Here is a 21,188-nt window from a genome sequence, read left to right as displayed (position 1 = left end):
CTGCTTGGAGCTCTTGTACCTCTCTTGTTTTTCCATATGTTCCTGTGTGTGCGCATGCAAACACACGTTCACATAACACACACTCGAAGTGTGCTCGTATCCATGCACACAGCCTCCTTCACACTTGTGCTTCAGAGATGAATGTCGGGGTCGGGGGTGATGGGCCAGGTTTCTGGTGTTGATTTTCGGTGGGGTGGTGGTTGAGGGGAAGAAGGAGCCCTCAGCGTCCCCGTCTTGTGTAGCTGGCGGGGCAGGCATTTGAAGGCCAGGTGGGGGCGTCCAGGCAACTGGTGCTCAGGGTGGGTGTTTGTGGCTGCCTCAGTGGGTCACCGAGCGCCTTTGTACAGACTTATTCACGGGACACCTCCATGTAAAGTTAATGCAGCCGACTGGTTCCCAGGTCCTTACGTGCCTGTTAACGTTGGAAGGAGTTGGTGTGCTGAGCTGCACTGGTTACCCAGCCTGCTGGGGCAGCAGGACAGTCGAGACCCGAGCCCTCCTTTACCCCCCCTGCTGTGCTGTATAACCCATCGTCATCCAGGCTCTAAACTCAGTGGTTCCAAAATCAAAAAGGCCAATCAAACCCAAAGACATCACACACCACCCCCAACTTCATGCCCCAAGCCCCCCCACCCCAGTAAGTGAGAAGCAGGGACCTACAGGGAGGGCAGGAGGCCGCCTCTGCTGCCTGCCAGGCCTTCCCCCTGTCTCTCCCCATTTTCGTTAACAAATACAAGACTTCCGGTCTCCGCCCTGCCACCACAAACCACAGTGTTCCTGCAGCCCGGCTGGGCTGGGGAGACTCACGGTTCCCAGTCTGAGTCCTGCCCTGCCGGCTCTAGCTTAAAGGAGGAGTTAGAGGAGTCGGAATGCCAGCCTCCAGGGCCCCCTTTCCTTTCATATGCTCCCCCCTTTAAAGATCTCTGAGCGCCTGTTTGGGAGTCACCTTACCAGAATCACCCCAGTCTCCCCTGCTGCCCGTGGGAAGCAGCATGTCTAGGAAAGCCGGGGTGGGCCCTCCAGGGGAGGAAGGGGGCAGGGCATCGACTTTAGATGCTTCTAGGGAGGGAAGGGGAAGAAAGGAAGATGCAGCAAGCAGGACCCTGCAAGCATGGCGGTACCCACTTTAAACACATCGTCTTCTGTCTGGGCTGCAGGAAGTTAAGGTAGTCTGGGCTGACACCAACTTGCAGGTTGTGATTTGGCATTTTTACCTGAACTCACGTGTACAGAGCTGCCGCTGACAGACACATTGAGAGTTATTTTTCTATTAGGAAGATAGATATTTTTAACCCAAACCACGTCCTTTAAAATTTTTCCTGGATATGGGACTTCCCTGGTGGTCCAGTGGCTAAGACTCCACACTCCCAATGCAGGGGGCCAGGGTTCGATCCCTGCTCAGGGAACTAGATTGCACGTGTCACAACTAAGAGTTCACACACAGCAACAAAGATACTGCATGTGGCAACGACGATCCCACATGCTGCAACTAAGACCCAGCACAGCCAAAGAAATAAATAAGTAAATAAATATTTGTGGCGGGGAATAAACTCTGCAGTGGCTCCTCCTTTAAAAAAAAAAAAAAGTTTTTTTTCCTCCCGGATAGCGCCTCCTATGACCAAGGCACTGATCTGAGAACTGGGAGACAACAAGCACAAAGACTGCTTAGCAGGTGGTCCTGGGGTCTAGGTCTGGTTCCATCATCCCTGGGGCCTGAGCAACAAGCTTTCTGAGTCCAGGTTTTCTCGTGAGGATGACAAGGGACTGGAGCAGTTGGCCTTCAAGGTTCCATCCAGTTTAAAGAACTGTAATTCTAGACCATCCAACTGTAAGGCCTTTTCTAGCCCTAAAACTAGGACCAGCCAAGTTACTAAGTGGTCTTGGCTTCTGAGCTCTGCAGCGATGGGGCTTTCCTTTGGCCGGGTGGGCACACGTGCTGGTATCCTGGGTCTCTGACAGGGTGTGGGGAGTGGAGGGAAGAGGCTCCCCAGCAAGCCCCACGCTTAGAGGCAAGGCTCTTCCGTCACTGGGTCACGATTTCCAGGCCCCAGTAGGAGGACTGTTCGGCCTGCAGCACATCCAGCACCCCATTCCCTCCTTCTGTCTTGCCCTGAGAGACGAGCTGATCATGGGGCTGTGTGTGATCTTGATTTCGGGAGGAAGAGTAAAAAGGAGGGGCTCCATCACCCAACCATGTCCGCCATTTTGTTTTCTAGATTCCCAACTTCTTCTGGAGCCTGGGGATCGGTCACACTGGTGCGTGGTGGCATACTGGGAGGAGAAGACGAGAGTGGGGAGGCTCTACTGTGTCCAGGAGCCCTCCCTGGATATCTTTTATGATCTACCTCAGGGGAATGGCTTTTGCCTCGGACAGCTCAATTCGGACAACAAGAGTCAGCTGGTGCAGAAAGTGCGGAGCAAGATCGGCTGTGGCATCCAGCTCACGCGGGAAGTGGATGGCGTGTGGGTGTATAACCGCAGCAGTTACCCCATCTTCATCAAGTCAGCCACACTGGACAACCCGGACTCCAGGACGCTGTTGGTACACAAAGTGTTCCCCGGTTTCTCCATCAAGGCTTTTGACTACGAGAAAGCGTACAGCCTGCAGCGGCCCAACGACCACGAGTTCATGCAGCAGCCGTGGACTGGCTTCACCGTGCAGATCAGCTTCGTGAAGGGCTGGGGCCAGTGCTACACCCGCCAGTTCATCAGCAGCTGCCCGTGCTGGCTGGAGGTCATCTTCAACAGCCGGTAGCCACGTGGGGAGAGGACAGCGGGAGCCTAGCGGGCCCGGTCCAAACTACTTTGCTGCTAATAGTTTCCTCCTGAGTGCTTGCTTTTCATGCAAACTCTTTGGTCGTTTTTTTTTTCTTTCTTTCTTTTTTCTCGCCTCCTTCCCCTCGTTCTTGTTTATGTTCTGTTTTGTTCTTTGAGAAATAGCTTATGAAAAGAATTGTCGGGGTTTTGGCGGGGGCGGGTGGTATGGTTGGCAGAACACCGAGGCGTGAAAAGGGGAAGCAAAAATCAGTACCACCGAACACACTGTAAATGGGGGGGCAGGCCTCGACTTCGGGGTCCTCGTTGCCCTCGTCAGGGTGTGTGAGAGAGAGAGAGAGAGAGAGAGAGAGAGAGAGAGTGTGTGTGTGTGTACGCAGATGGGGGAAGCGGTGTGCTCTGTTGTGTTTCCTACGGATGTTGACCGCTGAGAGGTTTGCACTCCCAAGCTGTGTCCCTCGTGCTCCTTGGACTTGCACAGTGGGGCAGCGGGTGTCCCAGCAGTGGCCAGCAGCAAGGCTCTGTCCCCCAGCCTGGGGAAGCCCCCATCCCACCTCTCCCCTTCTAGGACACTGGCCTGTCCGCAGGCTTCTTAGAAGCCACCCTGCCAGTTTTTCCATGCTGTCTCACTCCCTTCCGGCCACCCTGCTGCCGTTGTCGTGTCTTTCCTTTTTGGCCATCTGCTCCTGGATACCTCTGAGATGGGCTTCCCGAGGGCTGCCGGGGCAGCCCCGTCACAGTATTGCTCACCCAGTGCCCTCTCAGGCCCCTCCGCCTCTCCCCTGCCCTGGTTACATCAGGTTTTTCCTGGACTCAGAAAACCAGCTCAGCACTTTCCTCCCCTCTGCAGCCTGTGTGTTGAGCTCTGCTGTTAGACCAGCGAGGGGAGCCGCCCCACTCCCCACCAAGAAGGATTCGGTCCATCTTAACCCAAGGTACCATCCTGAGCTGACACCTAACTCTTCCGTTTCTTCTACAACTCATACACTCGTATGATACGTTGACACTGCTCTTAGCTCAATGAGCATGTTTAGACTTTAACATAAGCTATTTTTCTAACTACAAAGGTTTAAATGAACAAGAGAAGCATTCTCATTGGAAATTTAGCATTGTAGTGCTTTGAGAGAAAAAGGACTCCTGAAAAAAAAACCCTGAGATTTATTAAAGAAAAAATGTATTTTATGTTATATATAAATATATTATTACTTGTAAATATGAAGACGTTTTATAAGCATCATTATTTATGTATTGTGCAATGTGTATAAACAAAAATAAAGAAAAGATGCACTTTGCTTTAATATAAATGCAAATAACAAATGCCAAATTAAAAAAGATAAACACAAGATTGGTGTTTTTTTCTATGGGTGTTATCACCTAGCTGAATGTTTTTCTAAAGGAGTTTATGTTCCATTAAACAATTTTTAAAATGTATACTTGATTCCATGTTGTCCTCCAGCTCCTTTTTCTTCTGGTGGGTGGGCAGCGGGATGTAGCCATCAGAATCCGGTACAGTTGGGGTCTCCCAGAGCTTGGTTGGGGAGGAAGCTTGGTTGGTGGGACCACAAAAGGGAGAGACGATCCGGAACGCCTTGCTCTTCCTTGCATCCTAGAAAGACCCGTACCTACACAGATACCACCTTTCTTGTTAGGCAGGAACATTAGGGTGCAGCTGGTGGGTGTCCTGAATTTGTAATGGGTCAACCTCGGGGAGCCCTGAGTTACAAAGACAGCTGATTTTTCAAAGCCTGAAAAGTTGAAATATCATTTTGAATGATTGGGAAGGAGGTTGCACTGGGAGATAGGATGGGAAGGTAAAGTCCCAAGAACTTGGGGTCCATCCAGTTCCTGCTTGCTGACTCCTTTGCTTTACATCAAGTCCTGAGACGACTGCACCTTTCCCAGAGGAAGGTCACTGCCACACTGGGTTCCAGGAGAGATTCCCTGAGGGCTGAAGCCCTGGAGTAGAGATGAGGCTGGGGCTGAGTGTTGATGGTGGGAGGGAGGGATCTGGGTCCGCTAAGTTCTGTACTGGGCCCTCCGGGAGGTGGAGTAGGCTGAAAGGAGTCTGGGCAGACCCTACTCCGCATCTGCTTAACTCTTCCAGTTCTATTCCCTTGGCCAGCCCAGCTTAGCCCCAGTGGCACTTGCTGGTATTGCCCCTGGGATTTTCACTGATCTGAGCCATGTTTTATTATTTTTCAATTAATTAATTAATTTTGGGCTATGTTGGGTCTTCGTTGCTGCGCACGGGCTTTGCCTAGTTGCTGGCAGCGGGGGCTTCTCTTGTTGCGGAGCATGGGCTCTAGGGCGCACAGGCTTCAGTAGTTGCAGTACGTGGGCTCTAGGCTCAGTACTTGCGGTGCACAGGCTTAGTTGCTCCGCAGCATGTGGGATCTTCCCGGACCAGGGATCGAACCCCTGTCCTCTGCATTGGTAGGCGGATTCTTAACCACTGCGCCACCAGGGAAGTCCCTGAGCCACGTTTTAGATTCGAGACCTCTTGCACAAGAAATAGGTTCAAATCGGGTACCAAATGGGGCTGTTTAGGTGTCTATGTCAGGGGGTCTTAAACCTTAGACCCAGGAAGGGGCTCTTTGAAGTGGGAGTTAAGATTTTAGATATCACAAACTGGTACAATTTCAGAAAAAAATTTTTGGAGGGCCAAAATAGGATTGCCAATTTTTCATTTTGCCAAATGACACAAAGCATTACAGCTTACTGGCACCACTGTTTAATGCGAGGGAATTCTAATACAATTGTATAGCGAGGAATGTTAACTTAGAGCTTTAGTGCCAAATGGTCATCTAGGCCAGCTTGTTCACATGAGGTGACGGGGAGCTCACTACCACTTGAGGCAGCTTTTTATCAGTTGAACTGAAACCTGCCTCCATTTATTCTAGTTCTGCAACCTAGAATAAGTGTAAAATGCACGTCTGGAAGACACCCAAGGAGGGCTATAATTAATTCCCAGGTGGTAGTGGTGGAGGAGGGGTGGGGTGGAAGGTGTTGCATTAGGGAGCTGTCAAAGGCATTTTCGTTTGCTCTAACTTGCATCAGCATGCCAGGAAGCTCTTTAATAATAATAATAGCTACCATTTATTGAATGCTTAGCTAGTTGCCAGGCATGATGTTAAGCGTTTAAGGGAATTATTTAATCCTCCCTAGGACCCCCTGCAAAACTGGAAACTTTGAGAGGTTAAAAGACTTGCCCAAGGTCACTCGGCGAGGAAGTGCTGGGAGTGGTGGTGTTCACGGGCTGACTCTGGCCTTACTCCTTGGTCCAAACCCTGTAGAGATGTTATTTGGTGGAGTCTGTTGGGACTCCAGTCCCACCACCTCAAATCAGCGGGAAGGCGGGCCCCGAGCTGCTTGCCCGGCGAGCTACGTGGGCAGGGCCTCCAGGTCCAGGAGGCAGGGGCTGTGGCAGCAGCACCTTCACACCCTCCTCTGTCACCTGGACTTGACTCTCAGCCCCACAAGGTTGGAACTGGGCTGTGGGCGTGTGGACCCCCGTGGGGTGGCTGACCCTGGATCAGGGAAAGAAGCACATTTAGGGGAAACCCCATGTTTGCAGTACACGGCACTAAGCTGCCGTCACCGCAGACATCCCTTGGGCACCTCTGATGTGCTAGGACTGATGCAGGGGACACGTGTCCTCCGTGGTGCTGGAGGACAAGACGCCCGCGCCTGAGGGTGGCCAGCAGCCCAGGCAGAATGTGTTGAGTGAGGAGCGAGGACCTCCGGCCAAGGAGTTTGGATTCGTGGAGAGGAGAAGATGCCCCCTTGGAGGGAAGTTTTCCTGTCACCTGGTTCTCCTTCCTCTCTCAGCTCACCAGTCAGATTTTGCGGTGTGTCACAGGGTTCTGTCCTCCCCTCTCTTCTTGGGCCACACCTTGTCCCCGGGTGGCAACGTCACTCCGGTACCTTCATCTCTCCTCACCTGCAATGCCTCAGCTGCCCCAGCCAGAAACCTGGGTTCTCCCATCTCCCCTGCCCTGTCCCCCGACATGAAATAAACAGCAAGATCCTGTCCTCCCTGCCTCGTTCCATCCATAGGTAAAAAGTGCAAACAGTTCTCACGTATGTTCCCTTGCTCTATCCCCACTAGTACGATTTAGTTTGGGACCTTCTAGAGCCTCCTTCCTCTACTCCAGATGCCTTTCAGCATCTGCCTCCGTCAACCTCATGCCTTAACCCCCCACCCCCTCAACACACACCCCCATCCCCCACCCCCTCAACACACACACACACACCCACCCCCTCAACACATACACACACACACACACCCCACCCCCCACCCCCTCAACACATACACACACACACACACACCCCACCCCCCACCCCATCTTGGTCCCCAGCATTCAGGGTAACTTGCAATTCGTCAAACACGCCTTGCTTATGTGTTTCCAAGCAAGCGCTTTCCAGCTCCTTCTTCAATTGGCTGTCTTCTTCTCATCCTTCAGGATGCAACTCAGACCACACCTCCTCCAGGAAGCCTCTCAAAAATTTCTGCTCTAAAGAGACAGCAGTGGTATAGGATTCTCTCTTCCCTACTGAACAGTAAGCTTTCGGCACTCTGGGATCCCTCTTAGGATCCACTGCCTTAAAAATCTCCGGTACAGTGTTCAGACAGGGCTTGTCCTGATGAGGGAGGGAGAGGCAGAACCGTGCTTGGGATGGAAATAGTAATAATAATAATGGCGAGCACTGATTGCGTTCTGACTCTGCGGTAGCAGTGTTCCAAGCATTTTACACTGGGATTGTGCCGTGTGATCCTTACAACTATCCTAAAAGTAGATGCAGTGTCATGACCCCATTCTACAGATGAAGAAACTGAGGTTAGAGAGTTGCCCAAGGTCCCCCAGCTGGTAAGTGATAGCGTCAGATTTCATCACCTCTGTGCTATCTCACCTCTGTGGGCAGGCCTGGGTCAAGGGTGACTGAGTCGGGCATATGTTCTTTCTAAAACCAGTTCTGGTTTGAAAGGACCAGGCTGATCTGTTGAACAGTAGAAACAGCGCCTGAGGTTTGTACAGATTTGTGTGCACCAAGGGTCTTCCCAGCGCATGTCCTCCACAGGCCCACGCTGCGGCACCACACAGGCAGGCCTTGGCCAGCTCTGGAAGAGGAGACCCTCCCACAGGTGAGTGATTTGCCCAGGACACCCACATACAGCCTGGGGGAGGGAAGGATGGAGTTGCACCCAAGCCCACAGCAAACAGACTTCCTGACGGTGAGGCCTGCACACTCACCCTCCCCAGGAGCTTTCTGTCCGCCCGCGTGTTGTCAACGCAACCACGTGGAAGCACAGCTCTAGACACTCGAGAGCCGAGTGCCAGGGCAGGTGGGTGACTCAGGGGATATGACTCAGCGTGCTGGGTTTTGGAGTCAGAGAGACCAAGGTTGGAGTGCTCACTTGGGTAAGTCACTTAACCTCTCTGAACCTCAATTTCTGAAACATCAAATGCGCATTATACCTGCCCATGGGGCCAAAAGGGGGTTAGTGAGGAAATGCATCGAAGAGCCAGGCATAGCATGGTGAGGCTGAACCACGTGGGGTTGCTACTATCTGACTGTTTAGACCTACAAAAATGGCAATTTCATGCCATTTAATCTACTAGATGTTCAATCCAAGGCGGTGGTGATTAGGGGTCCCCAACCTTCTTTTTCCCCTGAGGCCACAGACGGGGGCTGTGTGGCAACGGGGCTGAGAGAAGGCAGTGGGTGGGTGGTCAATATCGGGGTGATTCCCTGCTGCTCGGAATGCCAGCAAACTGCCGAGTCCAGGCCAGAGCAGAAGCGAAGGCCGGTGGGAGCCAGGGCAGGAGGGCTGGGATGCCCGGCCTCGGGAGGAGGGGGCATGGGCCCCGGACGGTGCCCACCAAGTGGAGCAGCGTGCACAGCCCCAGGTTGCCTGGCGCTGAAGCAGCAGGCCCGAGTTGCCAGCTCAGCGGTTTTCCCCAACCAGAAGCGCCCCCCTCTCTTTCTGAAACTAATGATTTTCTAAAAATGGATTCCCTCCCCTCCCCCAGCTGCAATTAATCTAGCGAACACGAAGTGGCCGCTGCAGGAGGCCCTTGGTGAGTTCGGACCAATGCAAGTGCTTTGACTCATCAGGAACGATTCATGGCTGGGGGTGAGGGGTGGGCGAGGGTGCCTGGCCTGGGTGCCAGGCTGGGCTCACTCTGGGGTCTATCTAGTGCCCACTAGAGCCACAGAGACGAGGAGAGCTGGGGCCATCTTTCTAGGGAGCCTGTAGGATGGGACTTCCTTGGGATTTGAGAGCCGCAGGATCTCAGACCCCAGCTCCGAGGTCATCCCATAGACACACGTACCCGAGGCCGGACATTTCATTCTCAGACATTTCATCCATAGCTATGTGGCCCCCATTTCCCAGCCTCCCTTGCAGTTTGTTTGGGGCCATGTGACTAGCTCCGGCCGATGGGCTGCAAGTGGAGGGACCTCGTAAAGAACTGGTGAGAGGTGATCCAGCTCTCCCTCTCTCCCTCTGCCGCAGGGAGCTGGAAGATGGAGGCATGAGATGAGAACAGCCTGGATCCCTGAATCGCTGCCCTGGAGAGCCCCTGGGCTTGCAGCAGGCTGTGTGAATGTACAGCTTTATGGTGCCGCGGACGGAGCTTGGGTGATTTGCCATCCTGATGAACCCATGACCTGTTCCACCCACCCAGACACTCGACCCAATCTGTCTTGCTTTCTTCTTTTTGTGGAGATTGGTCTTGTATCTCCAGCGGGACTGGAGCTCCTTGAGGTCAGGCACCAGCTCGCCTACTTAACATTTTCTGTTTGTTTTGTTTTGGTGTTTTCGCATACTTACTTGAATCACATCTTTCATCGCACCAAGCCCAGCTCTGGGCTCCTAGTAGGTGCTCAGTAATTACCTGCTGTGGTTGACACGAACTGAGGGGCCTCCCCCAGTGGTGTCCCTGGAGGGACTGCTGGCTGCCCTCTAAGGGCACAGTCTCCCCATGTGGTCCAAGGCTACATGGAAATACCCCCTTGCTGGAGCTTCACCTCCTAAAAGCCACTGGCAGCCCCTCTCACCTTCTCCTCAAACCCCACCCAACTCCCCAGGCACAAGAGACAGTTTCAGCCCAGGCCAGTGTCAGTGGAGACCAGGCCAAGACCATTGCCTCCTGGGCTTCCTCACTCAACCAAGGAGAGAGAAATTTCCAGAGCAGAGCCCTGGCTCAGCTGAACACATCAGGTAGCATTCCCAGCACATAGCTCCTCTTTTTTTTTTTTTTAATTATTTTTAAAATTTATTTATTTATTTTATTTCTGGCTGCATTGGGTCTTCGTTGCTGTGTGCGGGTTTTCTCTAGTTGCGGCGAGCGGGGGCCACTCCTTGTGGTGGTGCATTGGCCTCTCATTACAGTGGCTTCTCTTGTTGTGGAGCACAGGCTCTAGGTGCCTTGCGGGCTCAGTAGTTGTGGCTCATGGGCTCTAGAGCGCAGGCTCAGCGGCCATGGCTCACGGACCCAGCCGCTCCGTGGCATGTGGGATCCTCCCAGACCGGAGCTCGAACCCGTGTCCCCTGCATTGGCAGGCGGATTCTTAACCACCGAGCCACCAGGGGAGCCCCATAGCTCCTCTTATCCTGCTTTGCTTTTCTCCATAGCACTGGTCGGCATTATTTGTACTGTATTATATACATGTTTAGCATTTTATTATAACCTGTTTATTGATTTGGTTATTGTCTGACTCCCCTAGTAGATGGGAAGCGCTGGTCACTGCTATATCCCCAGTATCTAGGACAGTGCCTGGGACATAGTAGGCTCTTGACAAATATTCCTTGGATGAATCAGTGTTGAATGACTACTCAACTTTCCAACTGAAATAAATGCATTCAAGTTTCAGATGAATTTAGTTTTCCCCCAAGAAAAGTAGGTTTGTACTTGTTTTATAATATTTGTGAAAAGAAAGAGTGCATTCTTATATTTTTTCCCCCAAAAGGTATGTGCAAAACTTTGCCTCTTGGGGTGATGGTAAGAGCTGCCACCGCAATCATAATAATAACAGCAGCCTGTGTTTATTGAAGGCAAAGTTTGTGCTAGGCACTCTCAGCAAGGCACTTGGTGTTGTCTCTAAGGTAAGGGTTGTCATTAGCCCATTTTACAGGTGAGGAAATGGAGGCCCAGGGAGGAGTAGAGCAGGAGCCCAGGTCTGCCTAATTCCACAGCTCTTGTTCTGAGTCCTGAGCCCCCATGGGAGGCTGCAGCTGCGAAAGAGCAGTTTTTCTGGTCTCTTTCTTCGAGGTTAAGATACATCCTGAGGCCCAGGTTCTGTTGAGGCAGCTCAGGACTCCAAGGGTGTCTCTGCCAGGAGACCTGCCCTGTGGTTGGGCTGTCCTGTCCCATCAGGGTCTGGAATCTGTGCTGCGTCCAGGCCTCATGTCACCAGCACCAGATCTTCTAATGGCACACTGCAGCCTGAGAAATTACAGTGCCCAGGAGACTTGTCCCAGAGACCCTGCCCAGGGTAGTTCCAGAGCAGGAGAGAATGCTGGGAATAACAAGAAAGACAGGGTCAGGCTGCCAGTCTTAGGTAATGGAATGGTGTGTCATGGGCATGGGGCATGGGGGATGGAGAATTTTATTTTATTTATGCAGGTTTTTCCCCAAACTTCAAAAAATACTGAAAAACACAAAAGTAAAAATTATCCTCCATCTCAACGTTTAAAATCATGCCTTCCAATGCCACTCCCCAGAAATGATCACGATCACAGGAGGCTTTGATTCATCCCCTTCTGAACCTGGTCTCTGCTTCTGCCTATGCACATACACAATTTTCATGAATGGAATCAAGTTATGCATATTGACCTGCAACCTGCTTCTGTCACTTAATGATACATCACAGACATTTCTGTAGATCATTCATTTTCATGCTGGTCTAGTATTGGAGCTGAACTTAAAGGATGCTCGTATTCATTTAAAAGATATACCACTTGATACTGAACAGGAGCGAAGGTGTGGAGCAACTGGAACTCTCTCGTGAGGATGGTGGGCGTATCAATTAGTTTAACCATTTTTGGAAAACTGCTTGTCAGTATCTACTGAAGCTAATCATACTCACATCGGAAATGCAGATGTACATTCACCAAAACGCCTGAGCCTTCTGAATATTAGCATATTCATTGCAGCACTGTTCGAATAGCCACAAACTGGAAACAACTCAAATGTCCATCAAAAGCAAAATGGATTTTTTTAAAATGTGGTTTATTTATATAGTGGATGTCATACAGCATGGGAAGGAAAGAACTGCACACGAGAGAGTGAAAGTCACAGGCGCAGTGCTGAACTGAGGAAGCCAGACACACAAAACCCAGACAAGTATGATTCCATTTGTATAAAGTTCCATGTCAGGCAAAATGGGTCTACGGTGTTAGATGTCAGGAAAGGGCATGAGAGGAACTTCGGGGGGCTGACGATGCTGGTTCTTAATCAACTGGCTCTCTACATGGAAATTCATTGAGCTGTACACTTACGATTTGTGCACTTTTCTGTATGTATTATACTTCAGTTAGAGTCTATTTTCTAAAAAGAGGATCAATGGCATGCAATCCCTTCCCCCTGAATCAGTCCTGTTTCCCCTAGGTGTGTCCCTTTCTCTCTCTCTTCCAGGACCTAAGGAGCGCACACAGCAGGTGTGGCATGTCTTCATTGGTCCTGTAGGGCAGGGAGAGAATGAGCCGGACATTCTAGCTGTGGGATCCCTGGGACCTGGTGGCCAGCCTCGGGGGGTGCACTCAGGCTGCACTGCCCCCCAGGCTTGCTCCGGTGGGTGGTGGGCAGCAGGGGGAGGAGAAGGAGGAGGAGGGAGAGTGGTGGGAGGAGGTAAAGGGGTTCCTGTCCTCATGACTGTTTAGTGCTCCGACAAAGAGCCTTGTGGCTGGGCAGCTGCGTGAGGGGTAGAATTTCTGGAGTCCTAGGTACTATCAGAACAATGATAACCACTACTACAACTATTATTACAAATAGTAACTAGTATTTCTTGAGCACTTACAAAGCGCCAGGCGCTATGCTAAGTGTTTTATATACATCCCTCCTCTTAATCCTTTTAGCATGTAGTTATTTGTGTTCCACATACGTATTGGAGGCTCACATATGTACAGTAAGCCCCCTGCCTACAATATCCCACCAGCCCCTGCTTAATTTTGATTGTCTAGCTGTTCGTTTAAGGACCTGCTATGTGCCAGACTCTGTTGAGCCCTGAGCTGTACAAATTGGCATGATACACCCTCTGCAGTGTCTGAGCGGGTTAGTAATTGGGTGCTTAACCAAACCAATGTTCAGTGTTTTATTTCATATTCTAGGGTGCTCCAAATAGGTAAATGGATAAGTAAAATTTCATTTGTTTTGTTGTTCAGCAAAACTTAGCAAGCTAGGTTCACTAAAAATTAGACTAAATTAAGAAAAAGAGAAAATAACTTTAAAAATTATCTTTAGTTCCACAATCACATTGAACCTGCTGACATCTTAGCACATCCCTTTTAGACTTTTTAAAAAATACATTCTTATGTGCCTACCATAGTAGTAGGTGCTCGAAGAAAAGCTGTTAAATTGTTATAAAAATGACACTATAATATTGTTTTGTAAACTGTACCGTCCTCCAGACACTTAATAATCTAATGAGATCATGTTCCAGGTCCGTGAATGCACAGCTACTTCTGATGTTTTTTTTCATCATCAGGGAGTGGAATGGTGTGTGTGGATGTAATTTTTTTCCATGTATTTGGGGGACATTTGCATTTCTTTTGTGAATTTCTTTATATCTTTTGCCTATTTTTTCTCTTGATTTGTTATTCTTTGTGACCATTTATTATTAAGGAATTAAAAACTTTTTTCAAGTTCATGCACAAAGTCTTAAAAGTCAAAGGTAATTGAAAGCCTTACAATGAAATACAGCAGTCCCCTGCCCTTTCTTTCTTCCCCTGAGTTTCCCAGAAATAACCTTTTCAACTCTTCCAGCTGTTTCTTTTGGTATTTATCACCATATCTCTTTTTTTCTTTAGTATTTAAACATATTTTATTGGTTTAAGATGTGGTAAAAGTAATATATATTCATTATCAAATATTCAAAAGCTACAAAAGTGTGTTAAGAAAAAATGTTAAACCCTTCTCAATTTCTTCAGTGCTACTGTTCAGGGGTAATTTACATTACAGCTGTGATTATCTCACCATATTTCTAAATAATATTCTGATATTCCTTAATGCATTAATTTTAAATATTATCAGTTAACTTTCTATTAACTTTCTAGTTAGCGATCACTGTCTTGAATCTTCATACTACTTCCCTTCTCATCAATAGTCAATACTTACACTATTGGAACCATGCCAGTCTTGTTCACTGCGGAGCCACGGAGTGTACTATGATTGCATTTCTTTCCTTACACAACTCTGGTATTCCTGGAGTTAAGACTTGCGTAGGTTCTTTTCATTGCCTTAGAGTTCATTGTAGTTTGCTTTCCATACACTTCAGGCACTTCTCAATATACTTCAAGCACTTCTTGACTTTTCCTTAAGGTCAAACCTATCAGACAATTTGTCAGTTCAATGTTTTTCCTCCTCAAGTATCCATCCTTCTGCTCCTTCTGGACGGGTTGCCTCATGGACCTTATTGATGCACAGCAGTCACCCCGAAGCATCCCTCCACCCCTTTGTTGGCTTGGGTCTCTCTTTCCCTGGATCCCATGAGTTCATCTTCCTTGGTTTAGTCCATCATTTTGGTGCCAATTATCTTTTTTTTTTTTTTTTTTTGCGGTACGCGGGCCTCTCACTGTTGTGGCCTCTCCCATTGCGGAGCACAGGCTCTGGATGCGCAGGCTCAGCGGCCATGGCTCACGGGCCCAGCCACTCCGCTGCATGTGGCATCTTCCTGGACCGGGACACGAACCCGTGTCCCCTGCATCGGCAGGCGGACTCTCAACCACTGCGCCACCAGGGAAGCCCTGTTTGTTGGGTTTTTTGTTTGTTTCTGGCCGTACTGCACGGCTTGCGGGATCTTAGTTCCCTGACCAGGGATCGAACCCACGCCCTTGGCAGTGAAAGCGTGGGTTCCTAAACACTGGACCGCCAGGGAATTCCCTGGAAGTTTCTGGATATCAAATCGTTTTCTTTTCCCTGCCAGTACCTCAACTTAGGCATTCCTGGCCTCTGGCCTGAGTAATTCGGAGGCCTCCTAGCCATTCTCCCTGTACCCATGCTTGTCGCCCTGCTGATTGATACTCCTGGTTATGGCAGAGGGCATTCTGTAAAGCCAGATCTGAGTTTTGTTTGTAAAAGCCATGCACTTTCACGTTTCCACACTTTCCCACAGACTCTTGGCTGGGAATGTCTTTCCCCCCTTCTCTAGCTGATGAACTCTATTCTTTCAATGTCCAGCTCAAATATCTCCTCCTCCAAGAAGCCTTCCAGTCTCTTCTGTTGGCATGAGCCAGATTCTGCAGCACTTTAAATGACACTTTCTTATAACCCCCATCCTTATCTGCCTTGGGCCAGATCCTAACACCAGCTAGCTAAACCACAGGTCACCTTCCCTCAGCTCCTACATCTGCACACTCCCTGGGGTGAAAAGCCCTACTGTATTCAACACGGACTGTGTGCCACGCCCTCTGCTGAGAATTTTCCATACATGATACAATTACAAACTGAACTCAAAGCCCTTCAGCAACACCCTTCTGTGCCTGTGGGCACTTTTATTTTTTTTATTTATTTATTTTTTGCCGTACGCGGGCCTCTCACTGTTGTGGCCTCTCCCGTTGAGGAGCACAGGCTCCGGACGCGCAGACGGCCATGGCTCACGGGCCCAGCCGCTCCGCGGCATGTGGGGTCTTCCCGGACCGGGGCACGAACCCGTGTCCCCTGCATCGGCAGGCAGGCTTTCGACCACTGCGCCACCAGGGAAGCCCGTGTGTGCACCTTTGACAGTCTGGGCGGGAGTGGGATAAGCCAAGACTGGGAGGTGGGGGAATGCGAGCAAGAGGACGTCTGTTATTGATTTGCCTGTATGCCACCTGGGCTCTCTACCTGGCTTGGGAAATTCTTTGAGAGACTAAAGAGCAAGACACTTGCTTTCCCAGCTTCCCTAGTGGCCAAGTATAGGCACGTGACCTGGGATTGGCCAATCAGATGCCCCTGCTCTGGTGGTGGAGTCAGAGTGAGGGAACAGAGGCGCAGGAGGCAGGAGAGTGATTCTAGGGGTGGGCAGTGGCCACATCCCATTTCTGGGGATCAGCAGCATTCGTGGGGCGAACAGCACAGTCCAGCGTTTGGTGTCCGGTGCAGCTGTCAGTGGGGAGAGGAGAGTGATCTGGAGCTCCGGCGCTGGGGTGAGGGCGGCCAGTGGGATCTCAAGAGGCAGCTCTATGGTGGGGTTTTGCCAGCCCTCCCCGCTATGGAGAAGTTCTCTGGCCCACTGTTGATTCTGTGGGACTCCTACCAGGATCCTGTCAGGACTTTTCTTTTGTGCTTAACTCAGCTAGAATGATCTTCTGTAGTTTGCAACTCCAAAGACTGACCATAGATAGAGGCCGGGAGGGGCATAGGACATGGTTGGCTGCAAAGCCATCCCACTGGGACAGGAGAGCTGGGAATCTCTGCCCCTCCTGACACTGATGATGGCCGTGGCATGCTCCCCACCTGGGTGGTCACTAGGGTCCTAAGCCAGAAGAGGCCACTCAGCAGGGGCAGAGTCGTAAGGTTACGGAAGCCCTTAGGAAAGCCCCAGGAGGACCCAGCCTTGAAACAGAAATGTCCTAGGCAGTGTCCTTCCAATCATGACAGCCATGCAGTTTTAAAGCCAGGGCTGCCCTTCAGAGCAGCCAGGGGCTGGGCACCCATGGTCAGGAGGCCTGGGTTCTTATCTTGCTGTAATTAACTCCCTGTGTGGCTTGGGTAAGTCACTCCTGTTCTCTGGGCCTCACCCAGAAGCCTGGGATATGGACAGATAACCGAGGTCTCCCCTAGTACTCGTGCTTCCAGTATGAGCACCCGCAGCCTCTGGGGCCTCCTCTCCCCTCCTGCCCCTGCCCCACCCGCTGAACTCCCATGAACTCCCTGACAGCAGGTCCCTGCCATACACACAGTAGGTGCTCTAAAAGTGTGGGTTGATAGCACCAGGGAAGGGCCAGCTCTGCTGGGGTGTGGGTGGGTTGCTGGGGTCCTTGGCGACACTCAGGGATCTTTTCCTGGGAACTCAAGCTCTGCCTCTCTGTGGTCTTTCTGGAGGAGGAAGGGGACGAGCGGGAGGGAGAAGGGGGTGTGTCAGGCCCAGCAGTGGCCCTGAGGCAGCCTCAGCAGACACTTTCTGGGAAGCCGCCCCCAGAGCCTAGCCCTGCGCAGGCCGAGGAGGCCCTGTCTCCAGCCCGTTTCCCTTGAACTGGAGCCAGGCAGTCCTCACGCATTACTCATTGGCGGGGCGGCCCTGGCCCAGGGCCAAGGCAAACAGGCCTCCAGCCTGCCTGGGGGCTGGTCAGCTCAGGCTTGGGTGGGGAGGCAGGCGCCCACGCCTGGCCCCTGCTGTGGCCAGCTCGCCTGTGTCCCCCTGCCAGCCCAACCCCGGCTTGGTCCAGGGGTCAGGCTCTGGACCAGCCTCCACCTGGGTTGGGCCTGGCTGTCCCTGTGGAGCTGGTGCTGCTGAGGGCCTTCCTCCCTCCCTCCAGAGGGAGTCCTTGGCAAGTAACTCCCTCTCTACCAAGGGAGAAGCCATGACTCCTACCTGTGTGGCCAATGCAGAGGCTTTACCCAGTGCCTGCCACTGACCAGCCCCTGGGACAGCAGAGGAGGAGGGAGCCAAGGCCTCTCCCCTCCCCGAGTTCCAGGCCTGCATCTCAGGATAGGGACATCTACAGGGAATGACCAGGGATGAGAGGGCATGTCCGTCAAATATTATGCATTAGAAGGAGTGTAGGAAAGGGGCAGGCTAGGAAGACTTCCTGGAGGCTGTAGGGCCTGAAAAGGCCTTGAAAAATGGGGAAGGTTTGGATTACCTTGATGGAGGAAGAGAGGAGAGACTGTGCACTTGGTGGGGGTCTCTGGATGTGATAAGCCTGAAGATTGGGGCAGAGGTAGAGGGTCGGGGTAGGAGGAAAAGGGTAGCTATGTGAGAAGCATAAGGCCAGGAACTAGTGGTCCTGGGCAGGCCCAGTCAGCCTTTGTCCAGAACCCACCTCTCCACCCATCTAGACACCCATCCATCCCCATCCATCCAACCAACCATCCATCCATCCATCCATCCATTCATTTACCCATTTACCCATCCACACACCCATCTACCCATCCAGCCACCCATCCAGCCACCCACCCATTTATCCATCCATCTATTCATCCATCCATCCATCCATCCAAACTACAAATATCTATTAAACACCCGCAATGAGCCAAGACCTGTACTAAATATTTTCACTGACTGTTACACATACAGGCTTCACTTATAGTAAATAGGCTCCATAAATGTTTGTTTAAACCGATGGAGGGAATTCCCTGGTGGTCCAGTGGTTAGGACTCAGTGCTTCCAATGCCGGGGGCCTGGGTTCAATCCCTAGTCGGGGAACTAAGATCCCACAAGCCGCACGGCACGGCCACAAAAAAAAAAAAAAAAAAAAAAAATGGAGAAGTGATGAACAGAAGAGACCTGTCTCCAGGGCTTCCCTGGTGGCGCAGTGGTTGAGAGTCTGCCTGCCGATGCAGAGGACACGGGTTCGAGCCCTGGTCCGGGAGGATCCCACATGCTGCGGAGCAACTAAGGCCGTGAGCCACGGCTACTGAGCCTGCGCCTCTGGATCCTGTGCTCCGCAGCGGGAGAGGCTGTGACAGTGAGAGGCCCACGATGAGGAGTGGCCCCTGCTCGCCACAACTAGAGAAAGCCCTCGCACAGAAACGACCCAATGCAGCCAAAAATAAATAAATAAATTTATTTAAAAAAAAAAAAAAAAGAAGAGACCTGTCTCTGCCCTCGGGGAGCTTATTGTCTGGTAGAACAAAAAATATAAAATGACAAATTGTGACAAGTGCTGTAAAGGATAAGATCAGGGTGCCAGGAGAAACAAGGAGAGGGTAAAGACTATGGGTTCTTAAACTGCTGTGTGATCCTTGGCAAGTAGCTTGATGTCTCCATGCCTCAGCTTCTGCATCTGTAAAATGGGAATAATGATAGTGCCTACTTTACAGAGTTGTCCATCAATTTGTTTTTCAGTTATCCAAGTCAGAAAGCTTTAATATTGACCAATTTTCTAATCCACGGTCTATATTTAGTTTCAGTTGTCTAAAAAATGTCTTTTTCTTAACAGCTTTTTAAAATAACAACTATATTTTGAAATATAGCTCATATACCACACAATTCACCCATTTAAAGTGTACAGTTCAATGGTTTTTAGAATATTCAAAGATATGTTCAACCACCGCTGTCAACTGTCGAACATTTTCATCATCCTAAAGAGAAACCAGTTTGCTTTAGCTGCCACCCACTTTCTTCCCCCAACTCCCTCCCTCCAACCAGCCCTAGGGAATCGCTAATCTATTTTCTGTCTTTATAGATTTCCTTTGTTCTGGATATTTCATATAAAGGGAATTATGTACTATGGTCTTTCGTGACTGGCTTCTTTCACTTAAAATCATGTTTTTAAGTTTCATCCATGTTGTAGCACGTAGCAACACTTTACTTTTTATTTTCGAAATAATAGACCATTTTTAGAGCAATTTTAGGTTCACAGCAAAATTGAAAGTACAGAATTCCCACATACCCCTACCCTCAAACCCAGCCTCCCCTACCATCCCACACGTCCCATGTGATACAGTGTGCCACCGAATTATTACAATCAGTGAACCACCGTTGACACATCGTCATCACCCAAAGTCCATGATTTCCATTAAGGTTCACTAATTTTGGCTGAAAAATATTCCAGTGTCTGGATATACCACATTTTGTTTATCCATTCACTTGTTGATGGGCACTTGGGTTGTTTCTACCTTTTCCCTCTTATGAATAATGCTGCTATAAACATGCATGTACAAGTTTCTGTGTGACCATATGTTTTCATTTCTCTTGGGTATAGGCTGATGTTGGAGATATTGAGGGTTTGGTTCCAGTGCATTGCACTAAAGTGAATATCGAAATAAAATGAATCACACAATTTTTTGTTTCCCAGTGCATACAAAAGTTATGTTTATGCTGTGCTGTAGTCTATTACTTGTTTAATAGCCTCATGTCTAAAAACAATGTGCATACCTTAAATAAAAAACACTTTATTGCTAAAAAATGCTAACCATCACCTGAGCCTTCAGTGAGTTGTAATCTTTTTGCAGTAGTAAACATCAAAGGTCACTGATCACCATAACAAATATAATAGTAATGAAAAAGTTTGAAATACTTTGAGAATTACCAAAATGTGACACAGAGACACAAAATGAGCAAATGCAGTTGGAAAAACGGCGCTGATAGACTTGCTCGATGTATGGTTGCCACAAAACTTTGACTTCTAAAAAACACAGTATCTGTGAAGCCCAGTGAGGCAAAGTGTGATAAAACAAGGTATGCCTGTATATACTTACTAGTGGAATTGCTGGGTCATCTGGTAACTCTATCTTTGATATTTTGAAGAGCTCCCAGATTAATTTCCAAAGTGGCTGCACCATTTTACATTCCCACCAGCAATGTATGAGGGTTCTGATTTCTCCACATTCTTGCCAATAATTGCTATTATCGGACTTTTTGAGTCTAGATATCCTAGTGGGTATGAAGTGGTTTTGATCTACATTCCTCTGATGACTAATGACGTCAAATATCTTATGTGCTTATTGGCCATTTGCGTGTCTTGGAGAAATGTCTGTTCATCTCCTTTGCCCATTTTTAAATTGGATTATTTGTCCTTTTTTTTTTTTTTTTTTTGCAGTACGCGGGCCTCTCACTGTTGTGGCCTCTCCCGTTGAGGAGCACAGGCTCCGGACGCGCAGGCTCAGCGGCCATGGCTCACGGGCCCAGCCGCTCCGCGGCATGTGGGATCTTCCCGGACCAGGGCATGAACCCGTGTCCCCTGCATCGGCAGGCGGACTCTCAACCACTGTGCCACCAGGGAAGCCCATTTGTCCTTTTATTGTTGAGTTGTAAGAGTTTTTATATATTCTGGTTGCAAGTCTCTTATCAGATATATGGTTTGCAAATATTTTCTCTGATACTGAGTTGTCTTTTCACTTTCTTGGTGGTGTCCTTTGATGCACAAAAGTTTTTTATTCTGTTGAAGTCCAACATACCTATTTTTTCTTTTGTTGCTCATGCTTTTGGTGTCATATGTAAGAATTCTTTGCCAGATGCAAGGTCATGAAGGCTTATCCCTATGTTTCTCCGAAGAGTTTCATAGTTTTAACTCTTACATTAGGTCTTTGATCCATTTCGACTTA

At 49.7% G+C, this 21,188-nt stretch overlaps 1 protein-coding gene across 2 annotated transcripts in view; it reads left to right on the top strand.

Annotated features, from left to right (window-relative positions):
• SMAD7 (SMAD family member 7) overlaps positions 1 to 4,206 on the top strand; it is a 31,452-nt gene extending 27,246 nt beyond the window's left edge. For both annotated transcript variants that reach the window (XM_060029018.1, XM_060029017.1), the window contains exon 4: positions 2,217 to 4,206. In XM_060029018.1, coding sequence (XP_059885001.1) covers positions 2,217 to 2,755 — 539 coding nt within the window. In that variant the 3' untranslated portion in view covers positions 2,756 to 4,206. The remainder of the gene's footprint in view (positions 1 to 2,216) is intronic.
• Positions 4,207 to 21,188: the final 16,982 nt, after the last annotated feature.

This window comes from Delphinus delphis, chromosome 13, assembly GCF_949987515.2.
Source record: "Delphinus delphis chromosome 13, mDelDel1.2, whole genome shotgun sequence".
Taxonomy (NCBI): domain Eukaryota; kingdom Metazoa; phylum Chordata; class Mammalia; order Artiodactyla; family Delphinidae; genus Delphinus; species Delphinus delphis.
Note: the sequence above shows the minus strand (reverse complement) of the source record. Positions and strands in the feature narration are given on the sequence as shown.